Source organism: Podarcis raffonei, chromosome 8 (assembly GCF_027172205.1).
Source record: "Podarcis raffonei isolate rPodRaf1 chromosome 8, rPodRaf1.pri, whole genome shotgun sequence".
NCBI classification, from domain to species: Eukaryota; Metazoa; Chordata; class Lepidosauria; order Squamata; family Lacertidae; genus Podarcis; species Podarcis raffonei.
Window position 1 is genome coordinate 26696653 of NC_070609.1, and position 27187 is coordinate 26723839.

Consider the following 27187-nt stretch of genomic DNA (forward strand, 5'->3'; position numbering starts at 1 on the left):
GTCTATCATCACTATCACCTTCTACTGGTGACTGAACCCAGGAGACAGAATTAAGTTTATTGTTATCTATCTCGTAAAAATAATAATCACAGCACAAACCTATACATGTCTACTTGGAAGCAAGTCTTAGGGTGTTCAGTGGGGCTTACCCCCTAGCAAACATGTCTAGGATTGCTGCCTCACTGAGGATGGAGCCAGAAAGATGGTAGTGAGGGTTCGCCAAAAGCAGCCAATTCTTATACTAACCTGCATTATGTTCAACACACAATAAGCGGGCCGCAATCCACTGCTACATTCATCATATTTTAGACTTCACCGACGCTTGCAAGCTTAAGCGTGTCCAACTATGCCAAGCCATGGCCATAATTTTTCACATAGCACAGATACCATCTGTGGAACTCCCGGTTACGAGGTGTAAGCATGCTTAACCTTCCTAAAGCTTTTAAAACAACAGTCACTCTATAACTAAAAACAGGATTACTGAAAACAAAAATCATTAAGGCTGGGTACATTTCCCTCTCATGCTTGAGGCTGTTGCTGAACTTGAAGCGGCTCAAGAAAACACAACAGGAAACAGCATGTTCTAATATTACCCTGTAATTCTGCAAGAATATATTACATCTCATCCCTTGGTTAACACACAAGCGTGATGTAATAACTGTCAAAAACATTTGGGAAGGAACAAGCCAACCTCAGGCAGGAGATACAGCTTGCCTCCAAAGCAACTATGCTCAGGCAAAGTTTATGTAGCAGCAACAGCCAAAAAGAGCCCAGAGTTAGAAACTGTGGGAGAACAGGTTCTTCATTAGATGCACCATCAGCCAAAACCAGAACAGGTTTTGCAGTATTAGTTGCTTTTATTTAAGACGAGTACATAGAAGGACAGAGTTATAGGACTTACTTGCAAAGCAGTAGCCACTATAAAGAATGTAAGAAGAGCCGGCTGGATCAGGCCAATGGCCCATCTAGTCCAGCATCCTGTTCTCACAGTGGCCAACCAGATGACTGTGGGAAGCCTATGAGCAGGACCTGGTGGATGAGCACTCACCCCTCCTGCAGTTTCCATAACTGGTATTCAGAAGCATTACTGCCTCCAACTGTGGAGGCAGTAGTGGAGCATAGCCATAATGGCTAGCAATAGCCCTCTCCTCCAGCGTACCTTCCAACTCTGAAGATAATGTAAAAAAAACCAAAAATCTTGTGCATCAGGGTCCTTGTGCCCCAAACAGCAAGACTTAAGTGATGTTTAAATTGAATTAAAATCAACTGGACACACATGAAATTGTGATTATCAGCTTGTCCTGTTAGGCCAGGCAACATGCAACGGGGGGGGGGGTGTGTGTGTGTGCAGGGTGGGGCTGGGGGCTGGCAAAAGAAGCGGAATTGCCATGCTAAGTTGCACCCCTGACCTATACATGTTCATTTGAAGGTTTGCATACAACTGAACATGCCTGTGGTTCTCTTTGCACAACCGGGAATCCTGAGCTGTACACGTTTATAAATCCATGTGTGTAAGTAGGAGGTGGAGACTACAACTGCAATCCTGCTCCCTCCTCTCAACATGTGTGCATTCATTCCATGCTACACATCATCTGCAAAATGGTTATTGATTTCACTGGGGCTCAAAGCAGGAGCAATTTCTGCTGGGTTGGGGCCAAAGTGTTTTCACACATAACCTCTCTCAAGTCCAAATTAGACCATAGTATTGCAAATGCTGTCTTGCAACACTGAGATCTTAACTGCAAGAATTCAAACCAACGTGATTTCTTATTGCCTATCTTAAGCTTGATCTTTTCATATAAAGAAGTCTGAAATCTCTGCAATATTTATACGTGCACATTGCCAATTCTCCACAATTTAAATGCATCACTGACTGAAACCCAAGTCATTTATTTCTGCCATAGGAGATATGGACAGACTCACTAACCTCATATTCTTAATTGGTAACTAATTACAAGATAGTTGTGGGGGTTTTATTTTCTTTTGGAAAAGACCTTTGATCCAACAGCAGGAATTGGAGGTTGAAGTGCTCTTTTAATCCACCAATAGGAGGCTTTCCCCTCTGATTAATCCAATCATTCTGGTATATAATACATAATACAATATATGAAATACGTAATCAATTAAGAATTGAAAATGGTATGAGACATTATTACAGTGGTACCTCGGGTTAAGTACTTAATTCGTTCTGGAGGTCTGTTCTTAACCTGAAACTGTTCTTAACCTGAGGTACCACTTTAGCTAATGGGGCCTCCTGCTGCCACCACGCCGCTGGAGCACAATTTCTGTTCTCATCCTGAAGCAAAGTTCTTAACCTGAGGTACTATTTCTGGGTTAGCGGAGTCTGTAACCTGAAGCGTATGTAACCTGAAGCGTATGTAACCCGAGGTACCACTGTACAGTTAGATTCTACCTTTCCTCTAACGAGCACCAACTGGCAAACAGTGTTGGTGTCCCACCTTTTATCCTCACAACAGCCCTGTGAGGCAGGTTAGTCTGTGAGATCGTGACTGGCCCGACATCACCCTGTGGGCTTCATGTCCAACCTAGGCCCCCATCTGCACAATACATTTAAAGCAGCATTAAACCACTTCAAGCAGCCATGGCTTCCCCCTAAGAATTCTGGAACTTATTTAAGGGCAGTTGAGAGTTGCTAGGGCACCCCTATTCCCCACAGAAAGCTACAATTCCGAGTTTCTTGGAAGGAAGGATTGTTACACCATTATGGGAATTGTAGCTATGCAAGGGGAATAGGTGATGGCGGATGGTGCTATGCTTTGAAGACCCAGCTGTCAAGACTGCACAAAGTGCAGCATGGGACTGTTTGAAAGCCCTTTTGCAAACAGCCCCACCGTGCTCTTTGAACCTCTGGTTCATAGTGTCAAACTAGGACCCAGGAGGCCCAAATTCAAATGCACACCCAACCATGTAGTTCACTGGGTGACCTTGGACCAATCGTTCTCTCAGCCTCACACCTACCTTACAAGGTTGTTTTAAGGATACCAACAGGCAGGTGGGGGGGACTATGTATGCTGCTTTAAGGTCCCTGGAGGAAAGACAGAATATATAAATCTGAGAAATCGAGTAGACAATAAGGAGATTGACTGACATTCTTTGCAAAAAGGTCATCATTTGCTTGTAAACTGAAAATATTTCTTCCTTCCTTGTATCACCCACTTTTTAAAAAATAAAATAAAAACTTCTCTCTCCAAAAGATCATTAGACAACAAATTATCAATTGAAGCAATACACTACTAGATTGCTCCTGAATTTTTAGGAGACTGTTATGGGATTTTCAGGACACCAAGAACCTGTGGCAGCTCAATGCATTGTTACAAACAGCAAGAGAATAAGTTTGGAGTGCTTTCAAGACATCCATCCCCCAGCCCACCCCTGGCTGTGCAACTAAGCTATTTCCACAGTGCCAGAAAAAGCTAGCTGGTTATGAGGAATGCAGGGCTCTGAAAGCTGATCCTTATTCAATTATTAATTGAAGCCTACGGCTCTGAGAGAGAGAGAGAGAGAGAAGGATTGATATATTTGTTTAATGGCACCAAAGAGTTTGCCATTAGCTGGGGCCCATTCTTGGCACGGGACAGTCAAGAGTTCTGGGAGGAACTGATGCATGTGTCTGAGAGCATAGCAACATAAAGAAACAGTGGCTGTGCAACACACACACACACACAGAGAGAGAGAGAGAGAGGGAGAGAGAGAGCGCAAATCTGCATTCTTTGCAGTTTCATTTTCCTCCTGCCATGCTCACCCTGTAATATGGCTCGGAGGTAGGTGACAGTGACCCAAAAGGATCACCCATGTGCCCTTCTCAACCACAATGTTTCCAAGGGTGTGTACTGAAGCTATCATGGGTGTGCCGTATTTAGCCTGTTGGGTAGACTGTGTGACCCTGGGGGCTGAGGATAGCTCAGTCGGAAGACGAGTTCTACATGCAGAAAGATCCAAGGTCCAACCCCTGGTACCTCTGGTTAACAAGAAGCTCAGATGGCACAGCTTGGAAAGCCCTCTATCTTGGGGAAGTGGCTTCCTATCTAAGCAGGACAGCAAACTTCCAAACTGCACTGATAAGCCAAAAACCCCTGTTTTAGGAGTCACTCACACAGAACCCTAACAACAACCATTTTATTTATATGTAGACTGTGTGCTCTCCCAAGAATCTTGTGGAAGATGCAGGCGTTCCATGGCAAGATCTTCAGCAGACAAGTCCATGAAGAAATGGTTCCCTGAAGAGTGGGCATTTGAAAACACAGTATTGCATATATGTTTTTATCCTACACTTCCTTCAAGGAGCCCAGGACAGCATATATGGCTCACCCCTATTTTATACTCACAGCAACCCTGCAAGGTAGATTAGGCTGAAAGATGTTGCGTGGCCCAGATCCCCTTGCTTTGCTAGTTGGTGCTTGCAGACAGGGCCATGTTGTCTAGGCCAGGAATGAGAAATGTGTGGCCTGCTAATTGTTCCTTGACTTCAACTCCCCTCAACCCCACCTTGCCTTGCTAATGGTCAGGGATGATGGGATCCAGCAATATTGAGGCGGACACACAGATTTTCCATCCCTGATCTAGGTCACACTGATGTCTAGCAATCTAGGCAGTACATCACAATAGCTGTGGAGAGCTAAAAATGCTTATCAAAGAACTCCAGCACTGTTCAAACACCAGTGCTCAATGGCTTCCTCATCCATACGGGACTGAAACAATTGCAACTGCAAATGGAGACCCTTCAACCTGGGACAAGGAGTCCCAACAGGGCTGCGTGCTACTGACTTTTTCTTAGTTCTGTGGGGCAATGAAACGCAGCCTGGCACTCCCTTTGTTCTAGGAATGTTTCCCCAAGGGCAGTTTGAAGCAGCAATGCAAGACTTAACATAAACTGGGGAACAGGCTTGCCTGAGATCAGATCTTTAGGCTGGTATTTTAAAGAAGTTTGTTACTTACCCTGAGCCTAAGGAATAAGGTGGGCTAGACCTTTTTTAAAAAACAAAAAAGGAAAAGAGGAAAAGAGGAAAAGCTGGAGCAACAGAAAGCAACAGAGGTCTCAGTAGCAAGCCCTTAATATTTTGCTAATCGACTGCACAGACTCTAGAGGAGTCATGGGATGCAGGCAAGCTAGCAGATTTGCCAGTTCATAAGCACTAGCTAGGAAACCAATTTAGCTAGCTTACAAGCCTATAGCTCTACCCATCCTGCTCCCCCGCATCACGGATAACATTGCACTGGCAAGATCTAGCCAGCTGTTTTCAAGGAAAGCCTTCTGACCAATTCAGCTGCTTAAAAACAAAAAATGTTTTTTAAGATTAGAGCATCTGATACCAGCAAGTGATTGGATTGCTAGGAACTTCTTGCCCTCTGTCACCAGAATTTATGCTATGTCTGCAATTAAAGAGAGACAGGCACCCTTTCCCACTGGAAGGTAGGTCTGGCATGTAAATGGGACTCCCTGACCTGACCACCCAACACTGGAAGCTGCCAGTTGTACCAGGTCAGAGCATCTGGCCCAGTAGTGTGTACTCTGACTGCCAGCAGCTCTCCAGGGTTGAAACCAAAGGTCTTCCCCATGTTATGCTGCTTTTAATGGGAGATGTTGGGGGTTGATCCCGTGACCTCCTGGATGCAAAAACTTTGCTCCACCATTGTAATATGGTTCCTGGATCCTACAACAACCTTTTTTTATATATATTAAAGAATTTTGATTGCAAAGTAAATACATCAATAACAAGCCATACATAAAGAATAATATAAAGAAAAAAGAAAGGAAAATGCAAAGAAAAGTAGACAATAAAAGAATAAAGTATAATATTTCAATACAATACACTATTTTACAAAATAATAATAGTAATAGACTTCCATCACTCTCACAACACTTCCTTTCACATTTCATATTTTATCTGTATTTCAGTATTATCATCTTAATATATAGATATGTATATGTATATATACATATACATATACTTAATATATAGATATGTATATGTATATGTATGTATATATTAATATGTTTCCTCTTTTCCATTCACAAGGTCATTCTAGACACAGCCAAATTTTTACATTAGAACCTTGTCTTTCTAAATAATCATTCAAGCACTTCCATTCCTTCTTGACTGTATTCATTGGCTTTAATCTTATTACATCCATCAATTTGGCCAGTTCCAAATATTCACATAATTTACATAACCTTTCCTCTTTGGTCGGTACTTAGTTACCCTTCCAGTACTTAGCCACGAGGATTCTCGCCGCAGATGTTGCGTACAGAAAGAATTTATTATTTTCTCTAGAAATATCACTATTCAGTATTCCCAAAAGGTATGCTTCTGGTCTTTTGCTATGCCTTCAGGGCCACTTTAGGTGCGATGTTGATGTTTGTGTCTGCTACCAGTGCTGACTGGTTATTTATCAGGAGTTAAGGTTGTGTCGAACCCTGGAGGTTACAACTGTGTGAGTGCGTGGATGGAAGTAGTTTTACATTCTCCAGATTGAGAGCCTGCTCTGGTATAAAACTGGGCGTCTCCCAGATGAGAGATGGAGGAATGTTAGATGGTCTAGTGGGTGTGAAGAATGAGCTCATCTATGCTTCAGAAATGGGGTGAGCATCTTACAAGACCTTCCTTTGCAGCGTTCCTACATATATTGCAAACTGTTTCAAGGCCTTCAGACAGTCTCTAAATGGAAATCAGAAAATTAATAAACCAGTAAGCTAAGCATCTTTAGAGGCAGTCTTGCAACATGGCAGGGAAATATGGCTACCTTTGGTGGTAGATCCTGGAGGCTATTAAGGGCAACAAACTTTGAAAGCAAACAGATCTGACCCATTGAACTCAATGCAAAATGAGAAGTTTTGCAGCATATGAAGTGAATTGGAGCTTGAGCTACAGGAAGACTTTGTTCTGACTCATTTCACTGGACCTTGTGCAGGAAGACAACATGCCAATATATTGGTCTCCTTGTTAAAATTAGCAGGAAAGGGGGTGTTATTTGGGTTTCAATTAAATAAAAAATAATTTTATTAGGCAGAGGTTTTCCCCACTAAGAAGTCTCCAAAATATGATGAAGACATATTCAATTTTGAAGTTCAAGTCAGCTATCTTAGAGATTAAAAGACTACAACTTTTTTTTTAACTCTGCAAGTTCAGAAACGTACAGACAACTTGAAGCCCAAGCACTGTGGACACACAGAACTTCAGAAAAGCTCAGAGAAAGAACAGTCGATAGCTAGTTTCACAGTCAACATCACCAAAATGCTAAGAGGGAAGAGGTGCATGAAGATTGTTTTGAGGATTATCCACCACCTTCCTTGCTTTTTATGAAGAAAAAAAAAATCAAAGTCAGAAGCTCCTATTTCTAAAAAAGAAAGAAAGGGTGTCAAGCTAAAGAATGCTGCCTGGAAAAACTACTAACCAGATAAGAGACATTTGTGCACAATTTAAAAGAAAAAGTTAAATTCAGGCCAGGAAGCAGGCAAACATCCTACCAGAACTTTGAAAGTTCATTTTTCAAAAGAACTAGTTTTAGTTTGACATGTCCCAAAAGGAACTGGTTCCCATTCCCATTTGTCTCTTTACAAAACAAACTAGTTTGGGTTCATGTTCAGTTCACAGATCAATTCAAGTTCAAACAAATGAACCTGAGCAAAAAGATAATAATGTTCAGCATTCAGAACATTACAAGCTGCTGTGCTGAAAGGATAAAATATACAGAAGATTAAGAAAACGTCAAAACACAAACACGGTGGAATGTGAATTGTTTAATTTACATTCCCCAACAATAATGACCTTTAAGGTTAAAGACCCAAAGGAACTAGAATTTGTTCAAAGTTCTATCCCAAAATGAACTTATTTCACATTCATTTCACCAGGCTGTTATGGGAATTACTCACAGGTGTAGTTCAAAGATTTTTGAAGTAGGCAGTGCCCTTGTGGGCAACCCACCTATGGCACTGCTTCTGCTGCTGGTGGAGAAGCAGTGCTGGCATCAGCTCTGGTTTCAGGCAAGATTACGCTGATTTCTTGCGAGAGCTCACTGAAAATCACCATGATCTCTCCCAAAACTGGTGCCGATGCTGGCGCCATGTCTCACCAGAAGTGCTGATGGTAGCAGAGCAAGGCTGCACTTCCCATTTTGCCTCAAGTGGCAAAAAAAGATACACCACCTCTGTCCTAGTCTTAGGGGAAAGAAATTAAAAGACCCTTCTCTCAGATACAGCAAAAGGGGCTGCCTATGCTTCCTCTATTTTCAAGTCACTTACAACTTAGGAAAAGAGGTCAGTTCAGTCACTGGTCTTCAGCTGTTGAGTCCGGACCCACTACTAGGTTACGGCTTGATCCAAGGTGGGTCACAACCAGAGCATTACCACCATGCAAATATATGGTAATAGACTGAGAAATGGGTCCCCAAATGCATATTTGGGTTAAAAGTGGGTGTTGGGTTTGAAAAGGTTGAAGATACCTAGGTTGAGTGATGGTGAAATTTGTAAATTTGCACCTTTTCCAAGTGGGGGAGGCCAGCCTACAACCTTCAGTGTTGTTGGAGTAGAATTTCCCCATCTCTAATCATTGATCATGCTGGCTGGAGCTGTTGGGCATTCTGGAGGGTATCACATTGGCTACCATGCTATACAAATCCTCTCTGAGGCTGGTGCTGTAGGACAAAGTGCCCTCTGTACAAGTCAGGCGGAATCTTGTGACGCCCACTAATCTACGATTTCAGGAATAAAGTTAGAAAACGGAGTTTCAGTGACTCAAAAGAGATAGGAATCTCAGCCTTAAAGAAAATAATCCCTAGTCAACCAAACAATATTTTAAACGAGTGGGGGTGGGGAATACTTTTACACAGAAGTCAGGCAGCTGTTATTAATGTGCACAGACAGTGTCGGGACCCACATTCTCAGCAAATCCAAAATGCTAGCCACCATTTCCTCCAGCCTCATCTCCCTTTCTGAAACCCCCTTCTGATTCAAGAAATCATAGAATTGGAAGGGCCCCAAGGATCATCTAGTCCAAACCCCTGCAATGCAGAAATATGCAGCTGTCCCAAACAGGGATCAAACTTGCAACCTTGCCATTATCAGCATCATGCTCTAACCAACTGAGCTATCCAGGCTGTCAGTAATCTGAACATCTAAATCATGGAACCCGAATAAGCCAAGGATACAACAAACTGAGTTTGCGTTCATTTTATTCAGACTATCAAGCACACACAAAAAAACCTGACACTAAGCAGCTACAGAACCACTGGCTTCCAAAGGAGAATTAGAACTGTGGTATAGAAATTTTGTTAAATAAATGAAGGATTGCTCCCCCTCCCCTTCCCAACACAGCCCCCTGAATACTGAATAAATTTGTGAGTGGATTTTTGAACCTTGCTATGAATCTTGACAACCCATCCACATCAAAACTGAAAAATCTTTCCTGATTTCTCATCATCACTCATGACTGCAGTTGTTACTAGCTTTCTGCAACCAATCCTGAACCTTTCCTCAAAGTTGTGCTTCCGTTGCAGGCAGAGTGCATTTTCCAGGTGCTGCATATCTTAGCCAGCCCACCACCCTCCGTGAGTGAAGTCACACACAAGTAGTTCAAAACTTCTCCTTGACAAAGGCAAGGCAATTCAGTGGGAATGGTGGAGATCCTTAGTTGGTTAAAAAAGAAAGAGTGAATCAGGTAGTAAAAAATATTTGCGATTTGAAAAGGCAAATACCATCTCTGTCAACACACCTTTTGGGGAGGCAGGGGGAGAAGCAGTAGATTAATTAAAGCCACAGACTAATCTATCACTAATTTCACTCTCAGCTGTGCTGGAAAAAAACACACCAGACACCAAAGTCACATAGAGGAAGAGTCTGGAAGCGACGCCATAGTGAAACATCCAAACCAGCATTGTGTAATAAAAGCACAAAAAGATTCATGTGTGCGGTTTTACCTTCGGCAGAGCTCCCTTTTTTCCTTCTGGAGCAGCTTGTCCATTCTGCAAAGCAAAAAAGCCAAACTTCCCATTAGTAACGTGTCCAGCAGCAACCATCCCTTGCTGAACAAAAACAGCAATGATCTAAACACCGCTTGATGATCTTAACAGGCTCCAGGCATACTACAAGCCCTAGCATCTTTCTTCAAAGCAGTTTACAAAATGAATAAAGCAGTTACATTATAAGTAAACGAATAGTTAAAAACAATTATTTAAAATGTTCAAAAATTAACTGGGTTTGACAATAAGCTAAAAACTGGATTAAAACACATGCCGACATTCTACATGCCTGGATAGGCATGCCTAAGCAAAAATGTTTTCAGCACGCACCAAAAGGAGTACAGGGAAGGTGTCTTGCCTGATGTCAATAAGCAAGGAGTTCCAAAGTTTGTGTGCTGCCACGCTAAAATATTGATTCCTTACAAATGTGGAATGAGTATCATATGGTACTTTTAACAATGCCCCCTCTCTCTATACAGCTATTCCCAAGAGACCAGGACCATGTAACAAAATACACAAATGTGAAGAACACAGTTTTAACCCAAAGTGATATTGTACAGCAGTGGTGTGTTATGGAAAGGTAAAGGTACAGGACCTCTGGATGGTTAAGTCCAGTCAAAAGTGACTATGGGGTGCGGCACTCATCTTGCTTTCAGGCCAAGGGAGCCGGTATTTGTTCACAGACAGTTTTCTAGGTCATGTGTTTTCTAGGCATAACTAAACTGCTTCTGCCGCAGCGGAACACCATGACGAGTGCCAGAGCACACGGAAACACCGTTTACCTTCCTTCCACAGTGGTAGCTATTTATCTACTCGCACTGGTGTGCTTTCAAACTGCTGGGTCGAACTGCTTTCGAACTGCTGGGTTGGCAGAAGCTGGGACAGAGCAACGGGAGCTCACCCTGTCACACGGATTCGAATTGCCAACCTTCTGATCAGCAAGCCTAAGAGGTGGAGTGGTTTAGACCACAGCGCCACCCACTCCCATGGGTGTGTTATGATACTCTTTTCAGTGCACTAAGCAAATCCTTTCCTTGCTGATGAGAAGAAAGAGTTAAACGTAGTTCAACATCTTAAGGATGACTCAGCAGAAAGTAATCTGGGTAGGTGTGCCATAGGTAGCCAAGGCAGCTGCCGGAAGCCCCTTTTATCAACACTTCCTCCCCAGGCGCCAGGCAAGAACAAAGTCAACCAAGGAGAACAGATACAGTACTGCCAAAGTGGGCAGTGGCTTCTCACATCCTGGGTTCTAACCAGAGATTTATTGCAAAGCTCTTAGCCCATTTTATTTCAACACTTATAAAGCCTTGATTCCAACAGCAACTCATTAAGGAAACAAATATATTTATCAGTTGCATCATTTTCTACTCCAAAAATCCCAAACAACATACACCTGCACTTCTAATTTACATGAAAAACACCTTAACCAAATCTGGAAGTGGAAAGGCAACTCGGGTATAAATTCTTGAAGTTACAATTCAAATGTATACTGCATTTTTCCGTGCATTAGAGGTTTTTTGACTCAAAAATCATGTTAAAAAAACCTGGGGTAGTCCTATACATGGATAATGGACTGGAGGGGAAGCTGCGCCTGCCAGCCAGATGGTTGGCAGGCGTGCAACTCCCCCCCAAGCCGCTGTGGGAGGCGAGCGCTCTAAGGAGTGTTTCCCGCAGTGGCATGGAGGGGAAGCGGCCCACGCTATAGGGAGCTTCTTGCCCTCAGTGGCGGGGGGGGGGAGTGGCTGCCCACTTTGCCAAACCCCAGCAACGACCCTACTGGGGTGATGGTGCGCATGCAATTCCCCCTAAAAAAAGCTCAATAGCTTTGGGGCCTTCTCCCCTCATTTTCTTTAAATTTAGACCCCAAAATAGGGGGCGTCTTATACATGGGGGCACCTTATACATGGAAAAATATGGTAGTGCTATCTATGTTGCTTCTTGCTGCATAGAAGAATTCTCACTGATTTTCAGTGGTGACTCTGGCTGTCTTGTCCTCCCTAGAAGCACCCCCCAATCCAATCCAGGAGAAGAACTGGTAACAATGGCCACGCTCTCACTGTACAGTTAGAGCACTATTATACCATTTTAACAGTCATGGGCTGTGGTGTGTTAAGGGTACTGACCTCACTAGACCTACGATTCCCAGCACCCTTAACAAACTACAGTTCCCAGGATTCTCCAACTTCGTTAAAGTGATATGTATTTAAATGTATGGTTTGGGTGTGACCCAAGCTCACAATATGAGGTGAAATTCAAACTGCAGACTTGCCAAGTCTACAGCTTAGTCTCTTAACCATTGACTATGCTTTATTTCACCTGCAATGTAAGAAAGCAGTTTTGCCAAGAAAGATTCACCCCACAAACCATACCAGAGATTACCAACTGTCCCCCCCCCAAAAAAGGCATCTCTCCCACCAATAAAACAAACTCAGTTACCCAACCAAGCCCAGGTGGGTTACATAACTTCCCACTTGAGGCTGCTGAATTTGGAGAAGATGTTTATCTGGGGAGAACTGCTGGTTAAAGCTCTTTAATTCCGCATAATCCTCCATGCAGACAGAAAGCAATCTGCTGAACTGGACCATGGAAGCCAAAGAAAGTTCTAAAGCCAAGCAAAGGGGATCCCTAGGGATTCAACACAGGAAATATGAAACCAGACTGCTGCTGCTGTTGCCATTAAGAATAGCCGTGCCATCAGCCATGGAGCACTGGTCAAGCCTCAGACCACTGGGAAAGGGGAGAAATGGGAGCCTGACAGCTAGAGGAGACCCCAACCATGGGATGATCTGAAGGAGGCTAAGCAATAAACCTTTCTCCCAACTTCCTCCAAGAAGTTGATTAAATCACAGACTTGGAGGTGGGCCTTTTAGGTCACCTAGTCCAACCTGTGCCCCAATGGAATAAATCCAGAGCTAGAACATCACCAACAGATGGCTTGGCTGGCCTATGCTTGAACACATCCAGTGATGAAAAGAGCCCATCCACCCAATTCAGCAACAAAACAAAACAAAAACTAATTTACTAGGCCCATTAAAGCTGCGTACACACTATACATTTAAAACACTTTCTCCTCCAACGAAGAACCTTGGGAACTGAAGTGTATCTCTCAAAGCTATAATGCCTAGCACCCTTAACAAACTACAGGTCCCAGGATTCTGCCAGGCGGGAACTGCTTTAAATGCATGATGATCAAGGATAGTCCATTGTAGGACAGAGCACAAGGCCCTACCAACAGCATGATTTAAAGCACATGGCTTCCCCTAAAGAATCCCAGAAACTGCAATTTGTGTTGAGATATGTATGGTAGCTCTGGGAGAGGTAAAGTACAGTTCCCAGGAATTTTTAGGGGGGAAAGCTATGTGCTTTAAAATATATATGGTGTTCATGTGGCCCAAGTCTTTGGCCTTTTCTATGTGAGTCTCACTGTGCACAAGAGATCCTGAACATTCAATTTCTGGGGTAGGTGTGTTAGTCTGTTACAGCAAACATGCACATATACACACACAAATTTTGTGACACCTAAGAAGAAATGCAACACAAATGGGAAATCCAAAACAGAATTGGTAGTAGGAACAAAAATCAATGGTGTACTGTAGACACATCCAATGAAAAGAGGCAGCAGATCTTAATGTTTGATTCTCAAAAGGAATTAATTCCTTTTCTTCAAGAAGGACTAGCAGGGTCCAAAAAGCATTGCATCAATAGGTAAAGGTAAAGGACCCCTGGATGGTTAAGTCCAGTCAAAGGCAACTATGGGGTGCAGCGCTCATCTCGTTTTCAGACCGAGGGAGCTGGCGTTTGTCCACAGACAGTTTTCCGGGTCATGTGGCCAGCATGAATAAACCGCTTCTGGCGCAACCAATGGAACACTGTGACGGAAACCAGAGTGCACGGAAATGCTGTTTACCTTCCCGACACAGAGGTACCTATTTATCTACTCATGCTGGTGTGCTTTCAAACTGCTAGGTGGGCAGAAGCTAGGACAGAGCAACGGTACCTCATTCCATTGCGCGGATTTGAACTGCCGACCTTCTGATCAACAAGCCCAAGAGGCTGAGTGGCTTAGACCACAGCACCACCCATGTTCCTAAATTTCTGTCAACCCCATTGGTTTCTGTTCCTACTCCCAATACCTTAAAGAGCAGATTTATTGTAGTCACAAAATTATCTCTCCTTTTCCACCAGTTGCAATTAAAAGAGGGCCGCAGCTCAGTGGTATAGCATCTGCCTGGCATGCAGAAGGTCTCTGGTTTGATCCTTGGCATCTCCAGATAGGGCTGGAAATGTCCCTGGACCTGAGATCCTGGAGAGCTGCTAACAGTATATAGACCGTACTGAGCTAGGTGGTCCAACGGTCTGCCTCTGTATAAGGTGGCTTCCTATGCTAGAGGCAAAGGTGGCTACCCAGTGGAGTTATTCGGCAATAAACCTGTTTGGTCTTTAAAAATTACCAGAAAACTCGTTTTATGTTCATTTAAAATGAAGCACACAAATAAGAATTTCCAGTGGATTGTGTCCTCTGCTAATTAGAGCGTGTTCATGCAGGGGTTGGGAATTTGGATTTCCCACTTTGGGTGCCAAAATGTTTGGGTCTGGGCCCTATTTACAGGTGTGCAGCAGGGTGGGTTGTTGCTATTTTAAACCCACATTTGTTTCTCGGAAGGGGGAGGGGGAGAGAGAAAAAACTGGCTCCCAATTAACACAGAGAGCTTTGCCTTAAGAACCCCTGAATGTGGGTCAAAATGCAACACTGCCTATGGGGGCATGAGGGAATCCACTTTCTGTAGAAATAATGTGTCCAAATAAGCCACTTAATATTGGAGAATTGGGAAGTTTTAATTAATTTTTATTTATTTTTTCAAGTGTGAGGGTTGTGTATTTCATGAAAAGCAAATTCATTCCAGCTTGATATCACCTGGGGTTGGTTGTGTAATTTTACATCAGCTACACTGCTGTTATATTAGCATAATAAAGCGTCAGCATGGTTTGAAGGCTGTTTAGCAGATTTGAGGACAAACTCATTTGATTCCTTTCCCCCCCATTGCTTCCCAGTCATTGTTATCAATAGGTTTAAAAAAACACAAAAAAACACACGAGCCTTGGGAAGGTTGAAGCATTCAAATTAACCATACAATGAGACACTAGGAAATAAATAAGGTTCAATAAATCCCTCAACTATGTACTGTTTCCTTACTGAAAATTAGCCCTCCAAAGGTACACCCCTTTGAATGGCTTAGAAAAGAACAGCTGTACCGAAGCTCACCTGGCTTGCCACACTACAGTTTGCCACTGCTGCTGTCACCAATAGCAAGACCCAAACTTCAGTGCAACTTGTAGCATTAATCATAATTTACTAGTGCTAGCACAGTCCTTTGAAGAACCCCAGGGGAAGAACTCCCTTCCACTAGTGGAGACAATTCTTTTATGTCTCCCAAAACACAGAAGATCTGCCTTATCAGGTCAGAAGATGAAGATTCTTCCAGCCCATATGTGGGGAACATTTTACAGCCCAAAGACCACATTCTGGACACCTTTCAGGTGAGTGGGCCAAGAAGTAACGGAGGGTGGAGCAACAACTATGAATTTTACCTTTGTAAAGTAGTGTAGACTTTATAGACAGCTCCCTCCATCCTACACCCAGACAAGCAAGAGGCTTTGTCAGAGTTCAAGGACAACATTCAATCCAGGCAAAAACACTCAAAGTGGAAAAGAAACAAGGTCAGTGAGGGGTGTGGCCTGGGGAGAGTTCCAGGGGCCAAACAGACAGATCTGGAGGGCCACATATGGCCCTTGGGCCTGAGGTTCCGTGTCATTGATCCAGTACTTTACTGACTGCATTTGTGCCAAACTCAGATGAAACTAATGAGCATTGCTACAACTTGTGGTAATGAATCCACAGATTGATTATGCATGGTCTGAAATATTAAGCATCTGGACAGCAGGCCAAAACTGATGACCAGAAGAATCACATAGTGCAGCTCAACTTTGAACCTTGCTCAATAGTTAGATGAGCAGCCACTGCAGCCAGCTAGATGTCCCCATTAGCAATCTGGCCACCACGTTCTCTACTAGCTGGAGCTTCCAAACCAGACCCAAGGGCAGCATTACAGTAATCCAGCCTCAAGGTGCCTAACACATGGACCACAGTAGTCAGGCTACTAAATGCTAAAGCCACCTTCACTAAGTTGGCACCATCCAGATGCTTTGGACTACAACTCCCAACAGTCCCACCCTGCAAGTTGAATCAAGAGATCTAACCCTTGAGATGGACACAAAACACATGCACAAACACGTAACTAGTCTCTAAACTGAATCATTAATACCTGAATAGCCTGGGAATTGCAAATACTGTATAACACTTCTCCCCCCCCCCCCAGCGCAACTGTGATAACACCCCTGCCTTGTGACTCACTGACACCCAAAGGTTTAAGAAAACCTTGTTAAGACCTTCATGGCAAGGATCCCAGAGCAATTTACATAACTGACATTCTGGTCCAGGGTTGCTACCTTTGGTGGGGTGGGCAGAGCTCCCCTGCCTCTCTCAGCAGCATATTTAGCAGAAATTCAGCAGGTAATGCCTTATCCAGCATGGATCAGGAATGCTGTACCCATCGGATTTCTCCCTGCCATGCAGAGTTATAAGTGCAGGAACAAAGATTTCTTTAATTAATTAGGGATGGATGGCAAGGGCATCTTCTGTCACTCTAGGGTCAGGCAGTGATCTGCAGTTTCCTGTGCCCCAGCTATGGGAAAATGTTTTTCAGCCCGAGGGCCACATTCCTCTCTTGACAACCTTCCAGGGGTGGTGGCTTCCCAGTTTAATAAATCTGCAGTGGAGAAAGGCATACGCACGAGAGCAGTCCACTATTTGATCACCCTCAGAAACTGGGTAAGTTCACCAATTCAGCAGGAACCACCTGCTCTCTTTTTTCTGGCATCTCTGCAGCCACCATTCCTCTTGCACCCCCTTTTTCCACAACAAGCACCCCAGGGGTGGAGAAATCAATTTGAAGTAGTTCAAATTGCTTGCCTGCCTTTCTCCTTTTGCACCTTCTCCTACAGCAGGCAACCCAGGGGGTAGAAAAATCAATCAGCAGCCTCTCGTCTCCTGCCAACATGCCTTCCCCCACACCTTCAGCTGCAGGCTGCATCTCTTCTCAGTTTAAGCCCTTCCCCTGCCCACCCAGGCTCTGGATCTCTCTAGCTACCCCTTCCTTTTGAGTGCCTTGCAGCTGAGCTCCTGGGTCACTCCTGACACCTTGTAGCATCTCACCAAGCAGGGCTCCTGCCTCCCAGGGAGTCACACTTTCCTCTCCACAGAGACTTCTCACATACTCTGCTTGAAGTTGTTTCATTTCACTGAACCACTGGTTCCACTGCTTTATCTGTTGCTTGATTTGCTGCTTGATTTGCTGCTGGATTTGGCCCAGTTGCTCAAGGGGTGTCACTACTCCTCCCTCCATTTTGGCTCAGGCACACCTAGTTCTCAGCTTCCGCTGCAGGAAACACAGATCCCACTTCTAACACCAATCTTACGTGCCATCCCAATTTCCACAAGCGGTCCAAGAGCTCAGGGGTTGCAGGTGCGCTTACCAGGATCCATGTTCCTTCGGGGACAGTGAAACACAAGAGAGACTCGTAGTGTCCTTATGTGCTTTTATTTGCATGTACAGTGGTACCTTGGTTTGCATACGTTTTGGATTACAAACACGTCAAACCCGAAAGTGCATGTCCCGGTTTGCAACCTTTTTTTGGATTACAACCCCTTTTTTTTCATTACGAACAAAAAAATTTGGGAGGTCCCATTGGTGAAAGCGCGCCTTGGGTTACAACCTGTTTTGGTTTACAAATGGACCTCCGGAACGGATTATGGTTGTAAACCAAGGTACCACTGTATATACAACCTACACCTAGATGGAGGGATTGCAAAGCACTCACATCCTATGAGGGTCTGGCTTCCCCCTTAAGGACAGCATTTGATTCAAAGGACAGCAAAAAGCCATTCGCTGGGTTTCTTAGTTTCAGCCTATCATCCCCAAATCGCATGGCGTTCTGCCACTCCTTCTCCCTAACTGACTTCAAGGAGCTCCCCCCCCCGCCCCCAGCTAAAACCCTAACCTGGTCTTTGTCTGCTACCATTGGCCTGTGCCTCTGCTACTCAAAGGGGTGGGAGAGGGCTCCACCTCTCTGCTGGGCAGCAGTATTTGCATCCCCAGACTGTTCTTAATGGTCCAGTACTCTGCTCTCTTTGTTTCTTGCTAACGGCCCATCTTCTTTCAGGTCACTTTCTGAGCACAGAAAACTGGTTTGGCCTGTCTTTTTGACACTGCTAGATTCAGCACCTGCCAGCTTCCCTTAATACTCCTGGCATTGATTTGTTCATTGTTATAACACATTTAGGGAAATCTGGTCCCCAACCCCCAAAAAACATCTTAACATCATAAATAGTAACATTTCTGGCCTTACAGGCATGGCTGCTTCATGCACAACTATTTGCTAGAATACAACTACCTATGCTGAAAAATAGCATTCCTGTCCAAGCTCTGCTTTTTGGCAGTTTCACATTATGGATTGTGCCCTGCCCCGGGGGGGGGGGGAGGTTTAGACCAATTCCTACATATCTTCTTGCATCAATGCAAAGAGTTTGTAGGAAAAAATCACTGCAAGTCCCAGGGCAAGTGAACAGCTCCCCGCCTGGGCCAATCCTAGGATTTTATGGCTGTAAGGGATCAGAAGGTCACTAACACCCACTCTTAAAGCAGATTATCCATCTATCAGCCCTGCCCACACAAACCAAGTTAACTCCGGTAATCCTGATCACACAACATACCGCATACAGAGAGCCAGAGGGAACAACTTATATTCAAATTCCCTCTGTGACTTGGCGATATGGCTCAGTATTTCTGGCACGCACAGGGCATGATCCCTTTTTTCCTTAAATGGTTTGCAGGGGATTTTTTTTTAAAGAGAGTTCAGACAGAAGGTACGGTATATCTGGAGCTGGTGGGGGGAACCATCACCACAACTTTCTTTCTCTTATACTGCCTCAAAACTGTTGTGTTATGGGGCAACATGCAAATATCTTTCATAAATATTATTTAATAGTTATTTAAAATTTAAATATTATTTAAATATTGCTTCTGGAGGTGGGTGGGGGGGATGGTTGAGTGTTGATCGTTGCTTCTTGTATAAAATAAAATAAAATAAATAAATAAAAACCTAGCGAAAACCATTTGTGAAATGTCACTCCAAATCATGAAATGCACAGTGGGTGGGTGGGGAATGAAATTCATTCCGTCTCCCCACGGAATTGTAATTCTTAAAAAAAAAAAGTAGGAGCTACTATAGACCTCTGATGAAAGATTTTTAATATCCACAAACAATGCCCAGAATTCTTCAGGGTGGGGTGCAGTGGGGGAAGCCAAGATTATTAAAACAGTATGAAACAAGACAGAGAATGTAAAATACATATGTACCAAGATCCACAATGTTTCTTAGTGTGCGTGAAAATGGAATTAAGGAAGTGGTGGTGACACAAGGCAAGGGATGATGAAAGCCAAAGTGCTTTGTTTTCTTGAAATACTAAGCGTTTGGCAAAGGGATGCACATTCAGCTACACAGCAGTTGTGAAGAAATTTCACTTATTATATTTTCTTGAAGGTAGCAATAAAGATGGAGCCAGGGAGGAGAAGTACTCCCATCATTATTCCCCCCCCCCCGCTATTTTTTACCAAGCCTCTCAACTTTTGTTTGCTGTCAACTTATCAAGAGAAAAGAGAAAACCTATTATCTCCTGCTTGCTTTTGGCACTGATAGAAATTCTGGATCCCTATGACTAAAAAGCAGGAGGATTCAAACAACTTAAATTCCAAGTTGTTTGTAACAAATGAACAAAAAAACCCCAACTATCACTCTGCATTAAATTCAAGCCCCATTAAACAGCCCTACTCAGAAGGCAGCCAAGCTGTGGCGCTTGCAGAACTGAGACCTCAGTCAGGAAAAAATGCACGGCTGCCTGTCCAGCAGGATTAATGAATAAATCCCAAGCATGACAAAAGCCTTGCATGTCACAGAAGCTGTCACTAACCTTTCTCCTGGTTACTGGAGTGAGATTCCTGATAACTAGAGTTAAAACAAACCCTTTGAATAAGAAAGCAACCAACCCACCCAACTCAATAGATTGCTACTCTCTGTATCAGGTCAGGCTGTTGGAATTGTATAGCACAGATGGAGCCTAAGTAGACCCACTATCCTGCCACTTTGAACCGTTATGGCTTCCCCCAAAGCATCCTGGGAACTGTAGCTTGTTGTGGATGCTGAGGGTTGATAGGGGACCCCTATTCCCTTCACAGAGCTACTATTTCCAGAGTGCTCTAACAGTCAGTCCCTCTTTCCCAGGGAACTCTGGGAATTGTAGCTCTCTGGGGGGGACTGAGCTATCCAGAAGCCCCAGAAGCCCCAGAGCAGTTTCCATGCTTCCTGACAGCACTCTGCCCGATTTGACAGAAACAATAAGAGGATTCTTTCTGTGACCATTCCCCCTCCCCGTCCCCCTGCCACAACTTGTTACTTGATGCTCTGGCCTTTTCCAGATAGCATGGATAGCACGCAGGGAACGAGGGACAAGCTGAACACAAAGCCTGACATAACACTAGGGGAGGCAATTAAACAACTGCGGAGTGATGTTCTGAAACAGAGACAAGAATGAAGAGTTGAAAGGGTCACCAAGCTGGAAAAGCAAATAGCTTCCCAAGAGTCTAGATAGGCAAAGACCTACATTTTCCAGCCTTGCGTGGCAAAGGTGGTTCCCCCCTTGGGTGTTGTTAGCTGTGGGCCTGGGAAATAATAATAATATTAATAATAATAATAATAATAATAATAATAATAATAATTTATTATTTGTACCCCGCCCATCTGGCTGGGTTTCCCCAGCCACTCTGGGTGGCTTCCATAGAAACCAAAAATACACTAAAATATCACAGATTAAAAACTTCCCTGAACAGGGCTGCCTTAAGATGTGTGCCCCGAATCTTTATCTGAGCACTCCAAGCATTATCAAGCAGGTAGTACACTTTAGGGGGAAACTGAACCAGTGTTGATCTTGACTGCTGGGTAGGATACTAATTTGGGGAAATAAATCAACTTAGGGTGTTATCCAGAGATTGGAGGAAAATGAATAGGAGTAACTGAAGGAGGGTTGAACTGATTTGGAGCAGGATCTGCTGGGAAATTGGGAGAAAATGAACCGAAGATGAACTGATACAAGGTGGGGCAAAAATTAACAGCATACCTGGGGTGATTTGGACATGAAATTACTTGGCTTGCTTTCTGTGACATTTAAAGGCTCAGCCTGCATCCATGCATATAAATTAGCACTTGCATGTTTTATGCATCCCCCCCCATGGGTTCATGCTCTTTTTTTTTTTTTTTAAATGACCTAATAATGTTCCTGCTCCCCTCGCCAAGGTGCCACCAAGACGCAGTCCTCCCCCCGCTGCACAGAGATGTCTAAATTTTTTGTAAGCTAGTAAATCTGCCTCCATGCCCGCATGTCAAAAGGAAGAGCTCACTGCTATTATGGACTGCCCTAGAACATTTCCCATAACACTTCACAGCATGAGTTACACTGAACTGTAATTCGTGAAGCTGGAATTGGGGGAATTCTTGGTGGAACCCAATCATGGGAGTTGCTGCTCTCAGCTACACTCTGAACAATGCTTGCACAAAGAGGAACAGATAATGTGAGAGCTGGAGCTGTTCTATGGCCAGTTTATAGGGTCATCAAAATCAAAGTGAGTTTATACCACCTGGAGCTGAAGATAGTGGGGATTCCATGTTTGAATGTTGTTGTCAGGGAATCAGGAGCAGGAGCACTGGGGAGAGAGGATTGGGAGAGCGAAGGGGAAGAATCTGAGGGCAGCGTAGGGGAGTATGACAGTGGCCCGAGAGATTCCATGAGCTTCTCCAGCGAATCAGAAGATTCCCAGAAGGGGGCGCCGATGGTCAGGGCAAGGGGGGTCCCAGGGGGGACGCACCAGAAACAAGGAGCCAGAGGGGAACCCCAAAGCAGCAGTGGAGGATCGGGACCAGTTTCCCCACCAGAGCATAGTGGGGGGGAGGAGTCACATGTGTCAGGGCCAGCGTCTCCTCCAGAGAGGGAGTCAGGGCTGACCACGCCTCCATCGGAGAGTGGGGGAACGGAAGGGAGGTCAGTGGCAGCTAGCCCCCCCGAAGGGGGAAGCAGTGGCAGCAGCAGTGAAACGGTCAGGAGGAAAGCTGCTGGCTGGGCGCGCGCGCCAAGTTCAAATGTGCAGGCGCGCGGAACAGCAGGAGACCCGGATGGGGAACCAGCTCCTAAAGCCCGCCGGAGGGAGGGAGAAGGCTCAGGGGAATCAGCGGGAGAAGAGGCTAGAAAGGGCGGAACCCCGGCGGGCAGGCGGACCCAGAGGAGGAAGGAGCAGCGGAGAAGGTGGAGCAAGGCTAGGATCTTAAATTGGTGTCAGGGGGGAGGAGACTCAGACGGAGCATCAGTGGTCTGACACTTTAGACGTGGGGCTGCGCGCTGCGGCTCAGGAAGTGAAACTGAACTTCAATAAAGACTTTTATACTTAACAACGAAGCAGCGTTGGTCCTTTGTGAGCTGGGACCTAGGGCAGCCCTGACAGTATGCTCCGTCTCAAATAAAAACCTCGCAGCGTGAGTTGGTGCAGCGAGGGGCAAGACTTGGTGTTTTGCGAGCTCACGAAGATAGGGAAAGATGACTACAGAGAGCCAGGTGAAAGAACTGCAAGAAGCAGTCACGACGCTTTACGCAGAAGTAGCAGCATCCAGGAAAAGAGAAGAAGAAGCAGTAGCGCTCTGCCGGGATCTGCAGGCCAGGTGGGACCGTTGGGGGAAAGAGGGGCTGCCAGGACCCAAACCGGAGGGAGTTGGCCTCGGGAAGAGGGGGGGCAGCCTGGTAGCCCACTTTGATGGGAACCTGCAGCAATACCCTAACTTCAGAGCTGACGTGGTTTACGCGCTCAATTTGCTTCGGAAAGACTTTAGAGATGAGGAAGAGAAGGTGGGCTTCATAATCACTCATTTGCATGGGGAAGCAAAAGCGTGGCTGCGGAATTTGTGGCGCGAAAAAGACCCCGCCCTCAAAGATTCCGATGCATTTATCAAAGCTATGGACGCTTGCTTTAAATCTACGGTAGATGTAGATATTGCTCGGAGGGAAATGCATGGACTACAGCAAGGGAAAGCGACGGTGAGGCAATGTCACTCGCGCTTTTTTGCCTTACTGAACGTGCTGGGCTGGGAGAAGGACTCTATTGCTGTCAGAGACCTGTTCTGGGAGGGGCTAAGTGGAGAGGTGAAAGATGAGCTGGCAAGAGGGGAACGACCCCAAAGTACCCAAGAAGTTGCCCAAAGAGCGTTGGCAATTGGTGTGCGCCTGGAAGGACGCCCTTGGAGCAGGGAGGAAGGACGTAAGGCAAGCACCCCAGCCAGGACAACCCCTTTCTTTCCCAGAGAGGCGGGGCGGGCGCTGTCCATGCCTCCTTTGGGAAGGGGAGAAGAGCCGATGGAGATTGGTGGTGCCAGGGCTCAGACTGCCAGCAGAGCCCAAACACCGGGAGCAGTCAAGGGGAAGGCTCCTAGAGGGACCAGGAAGTGTTACATCTGCGACAGTGCACAGCACATGGCCAAAGAGTGTCCCCAGAGGCTCCAGAAGCACACTGCAGCCTCAGCAACAGTAAAGGGAACAGGTGAGCAGCCGAAACAGCTGCAGGGGGAAGAAGAAGCCTGGTTGGAAACAGAGCCACTGGGGCCCAACCAGGCAAGTCAGTGAAGCAGTCCCCAGAGATTTTACAGCCCACAGACCCCCTCCCACCCAAACCAGTGGTGCAACTCACCGCATCGCTCCAGTTGCCCAATGGGCACACCATGCAAGTACCAATAACCATTGACTCTGGGAGCAACGCAGACTTTATTGGAGTGGACTTTATCAAGCAACATTGCATAGCACTCATGCCAGCCACGATGCCCCTAAACGTCGTCACGGTCGATGGCAGGAAGCTACTGGGAGGAGAGGTGGTACAGCAAACACCACCAATGGTGATGCAAATTGGAAACCACCGCGAAGTCATCAGCTTCAACGTCACCCACCTGTCGGACACGCCCATAGTGTTGGGTATGAGTTGGCTGGATAGGCACAGCCCGGCATTAGCATGGTACCAGCGGCAGTTGACCTTCTGCTCCTCCTACTGCGCAGAACACTGCATCCAGACCCGCCAGGAGGAGGAGGGGCAAGAGGATGAACGGCAGCTACACCTAGGCATGGTGCAAGCGGTACCCAACAAGTACAAGGAGTTTTTGGAGGTCTTCTGCGAGAGGGAAGCGGATAAGCTGCCTCCCCACAGGCCTTACGACTGCAAGATTGACCTCCTGCCGGGAGCGACGCTGCCGACTGGGAAACTGTATTCCATGTCTGAAGATGAACTGCAAGAACTCAGGGAGTTCATAGATCACAACTTGAAGCGGGGGTTCATCCAAGAATCTAAAGCAGTGGGGGGCAGTCCCGTGTTTTTCGTGAAGAAGGAGGACACGCCCCAACGGAGACTCATAGTTGATTATAGGACCATAAATTCCAAAACAAAGCCCGCAGCATTCCCCATGCCCAAGATCGACGACCTGCTCGCGACGGTGAGGAAGGGACGGATCTTCACCAAGTTGGATCTACGAGGGGCGTACAACCTTATACGCATGCGGGAGGGCGATGAGTGGAAGACAGCCATGTTTACACCTTTAGGCACCTATGAATATCGCGTAATGCCTTTTGGTCTGCAAAATGGCTCCCATACCTTCCAAGCTTTCATGCATCACGTGTTAGCGGGACTCCTCTACAAGAAGTGCGTCTGCTTCCTGGACGACATCCTGATCTTCTCGGAATCGCAGGAGGCTCACGAGAGGGACGTCAAGGAGGTCCTGCAGAGGCTACGGGAGCACAGACTTTACGCCAAATTAGAGAAGTGCCAGTTCGACATGACGGAGGTGGATTTTCTGGGCTACAAGCTGTCCGACAAGGGACTCGCCATGGACAGCGCCAAGGTCCGCGCGGTGTTGGACTGGAAGAGCCCGCGCAATCGGAAGGAGGTCCAGAAGTTCGTCGGCTTCGCCAACTTTTATCGCAAGTTCATCAAAGGATTCGCGAAGGAGACGGCGGCCATCACGGACACCCTCAGCTCCAAGAAGAAGAAGTTCACCTGGACGGACCAGGCGGAGCAGTCCTTTCGGAGACTCAAGCGTCTCTTCGCGTCCGAAGAACAGCTGCTACATGTAAACCCCAGCAGACCAATGAGGGTTGAGACGGACGCCTCAGACAGAGCGGTGGGGGCCGTCCTGTTGCAGCCAGATCCGCAAGGGGAATGGAGGCCGTGCGCATTCTACTCCAGGAAACTCAGCAAGGCGGAACAGAACTACACCATCTGGGACAGGGAGTTGCTGGCCATTCATGCAGCTTTCAAGGCGTGGCGGCACTTCCTCGTTGGAGCCAGACACACAGTGCAAGTCCGCACGGACCATAAGAACCTGGAGTACTGGCGCACGGCGCGGTTCCTGAACCAGAGACACATCCGCTGGGCGGAGTTCTTTGCGGATTTCGATTTCCGGATAGAATACATCCCGGGAGACAACAACGTCATGGCGGATGCACTATCCAGGAAGCCGCAGTATCTCGAGGAAGCGGCGCCGGTGGCGGCCAAGCACATTTTCGCACCGAAAGCGTGGGCGTGCGCTTCAGCTGCCGTGGACCTGGACGCGGTGCGTCGAGCGCTGCAGACGGATTCGTTCGCACAATCCAAGATGGAGGAGGTGCGAAAAGGCACAGCGAAGGACGACGAGTTCCAGATACGAGACGGACTGCTCATCCGCAAAGGGGCTCTCTACGTGCCCGGAGACGACCTCCGCGCGAAAGTCTTGCAGCAGCTACACGACGCGCCCAGCGCTGGGCACTTCGGCAAGGACAAAACGGCGGAATTAGTAACCAGAGACTTTTGGTGGCCCAAGGTGAGGGGAGAAGTCGCGGATTACGTCTCCAGGTGTGACACCTGCCAAAGGGCCAAGCCAGTACACAGGAAGCCGGCGGGTCTACTAGAACCCCTACAGACGCCGCTCGAACCGTGGGAGAGAGTGGCCCTGGACTTTGTCACAGATCTGCCCAGCTCGCGAGGCAAAACAGCGGTGCTCGTGGTCGTAGACATGTTCACCAAGATGGCGCACTTTATTCCGTGCGCGAAGGTGGCCACAGCGGAACAGACCGCCAAGCTGTTCATAGACCACGTGTTCAAAGCTCATGGCTTGCCGCGGTCCATCCTGTCCGACCGGGGTCGCCAATTCGTCTCGAGCTTCTGGCAGAAGCTGCTGGGCATCCTGAACGTCAAGATCAACTTAGCGTCGGCACGACACCCGCAGACCAACGGACAAGCGGAGAGGGTCAACGCCATCATGCAGCAGTACCTGCGATGCTACGCCAATCAACAACCCTCGACCTGGGTGGACTACCTACCGCTGGCCGAGTTTGCCTACAACAACACGAAGCACGGGTCTACGGGAGTGACACCGTTCTTCGCCAATAATGGGCGGCATCCCAGAACTTTCCCGGGGTTAGAGACGAAGGGGGAGGGGGAGCCAAGGGGAGCAGAGCACTTAGCAGCAGAGTTACAGGAGGTCCACGAGCAACTCCGAAGGCAATTGGAACTGGCGAAACACGCCTACAAAATGCAGGCAGACAAGCACAGGAGGGTCGGGGAGGACATCCAGGTGGGGGACTGGGTCTGGTTAGCAGCCCAGGCAGTGCCGGCCAGGACGCTAGCTAAGAGGAAGCTCAAGCACAAGCAGCTGGGACCTTACCAGGTCGCGGCACAAATCAATCCAGTGGCCTTCCGGTTGACACTCCCGGAGGGCTCCAGAATGCACCCAGTCTTTCATAGGTCAGTGCTCACACCCTACAGGGAACCCCACAGGTTTCAGGCGACAGGGAACGCGCCAGACACACTTAGTGAATCTCCGAAGAGGGAGGGGTCACGGAGGGCGACGCCACTCAACGAGGTCACGGAGATTTTGGACTCGAGGTGGGGGGAAGAGGGGGTGGAATACCTCCTCGCCAGGGAAGGTACCCCAGCCAGTGCCAACAGGTGGGTACCGTGCTATGCCGTGGAGGAGCACTATC

The 27187-nt window shown here is 46.5% G+C and overlaps 1 protein-coding gene across 6 annotated transcripts in view; it reads right to left on the reverse strand.

Annotated features, from left to right (window-relative positions):
* RPS6KA1 (ribosomal protein S6 kinase A1) overlaps positions 1-27187 on the reverse strand; it is a 98056-nt gene that overhangs the window by 56928 nt on the left and 13941 nt on the right. For 5 of the 6 annotated variants that reach the window (XM_053398678.1, XM_053398679.1, XM_053398680.1 and 2 more), the window contains one exon: positions 9934-9978. The exons of the other annotated variant lie outside the window; for it this stretch is intronic. In XM_053398678.1, the coding sequence (XP_053254653.1) occupies positions 9934-9978 (45 nt within the window). The remainder of the gene's footprint in view (positions 1-9933; positions 9979-27187) is intronic. 6 annotated transcript variants of the gene reach the window in all.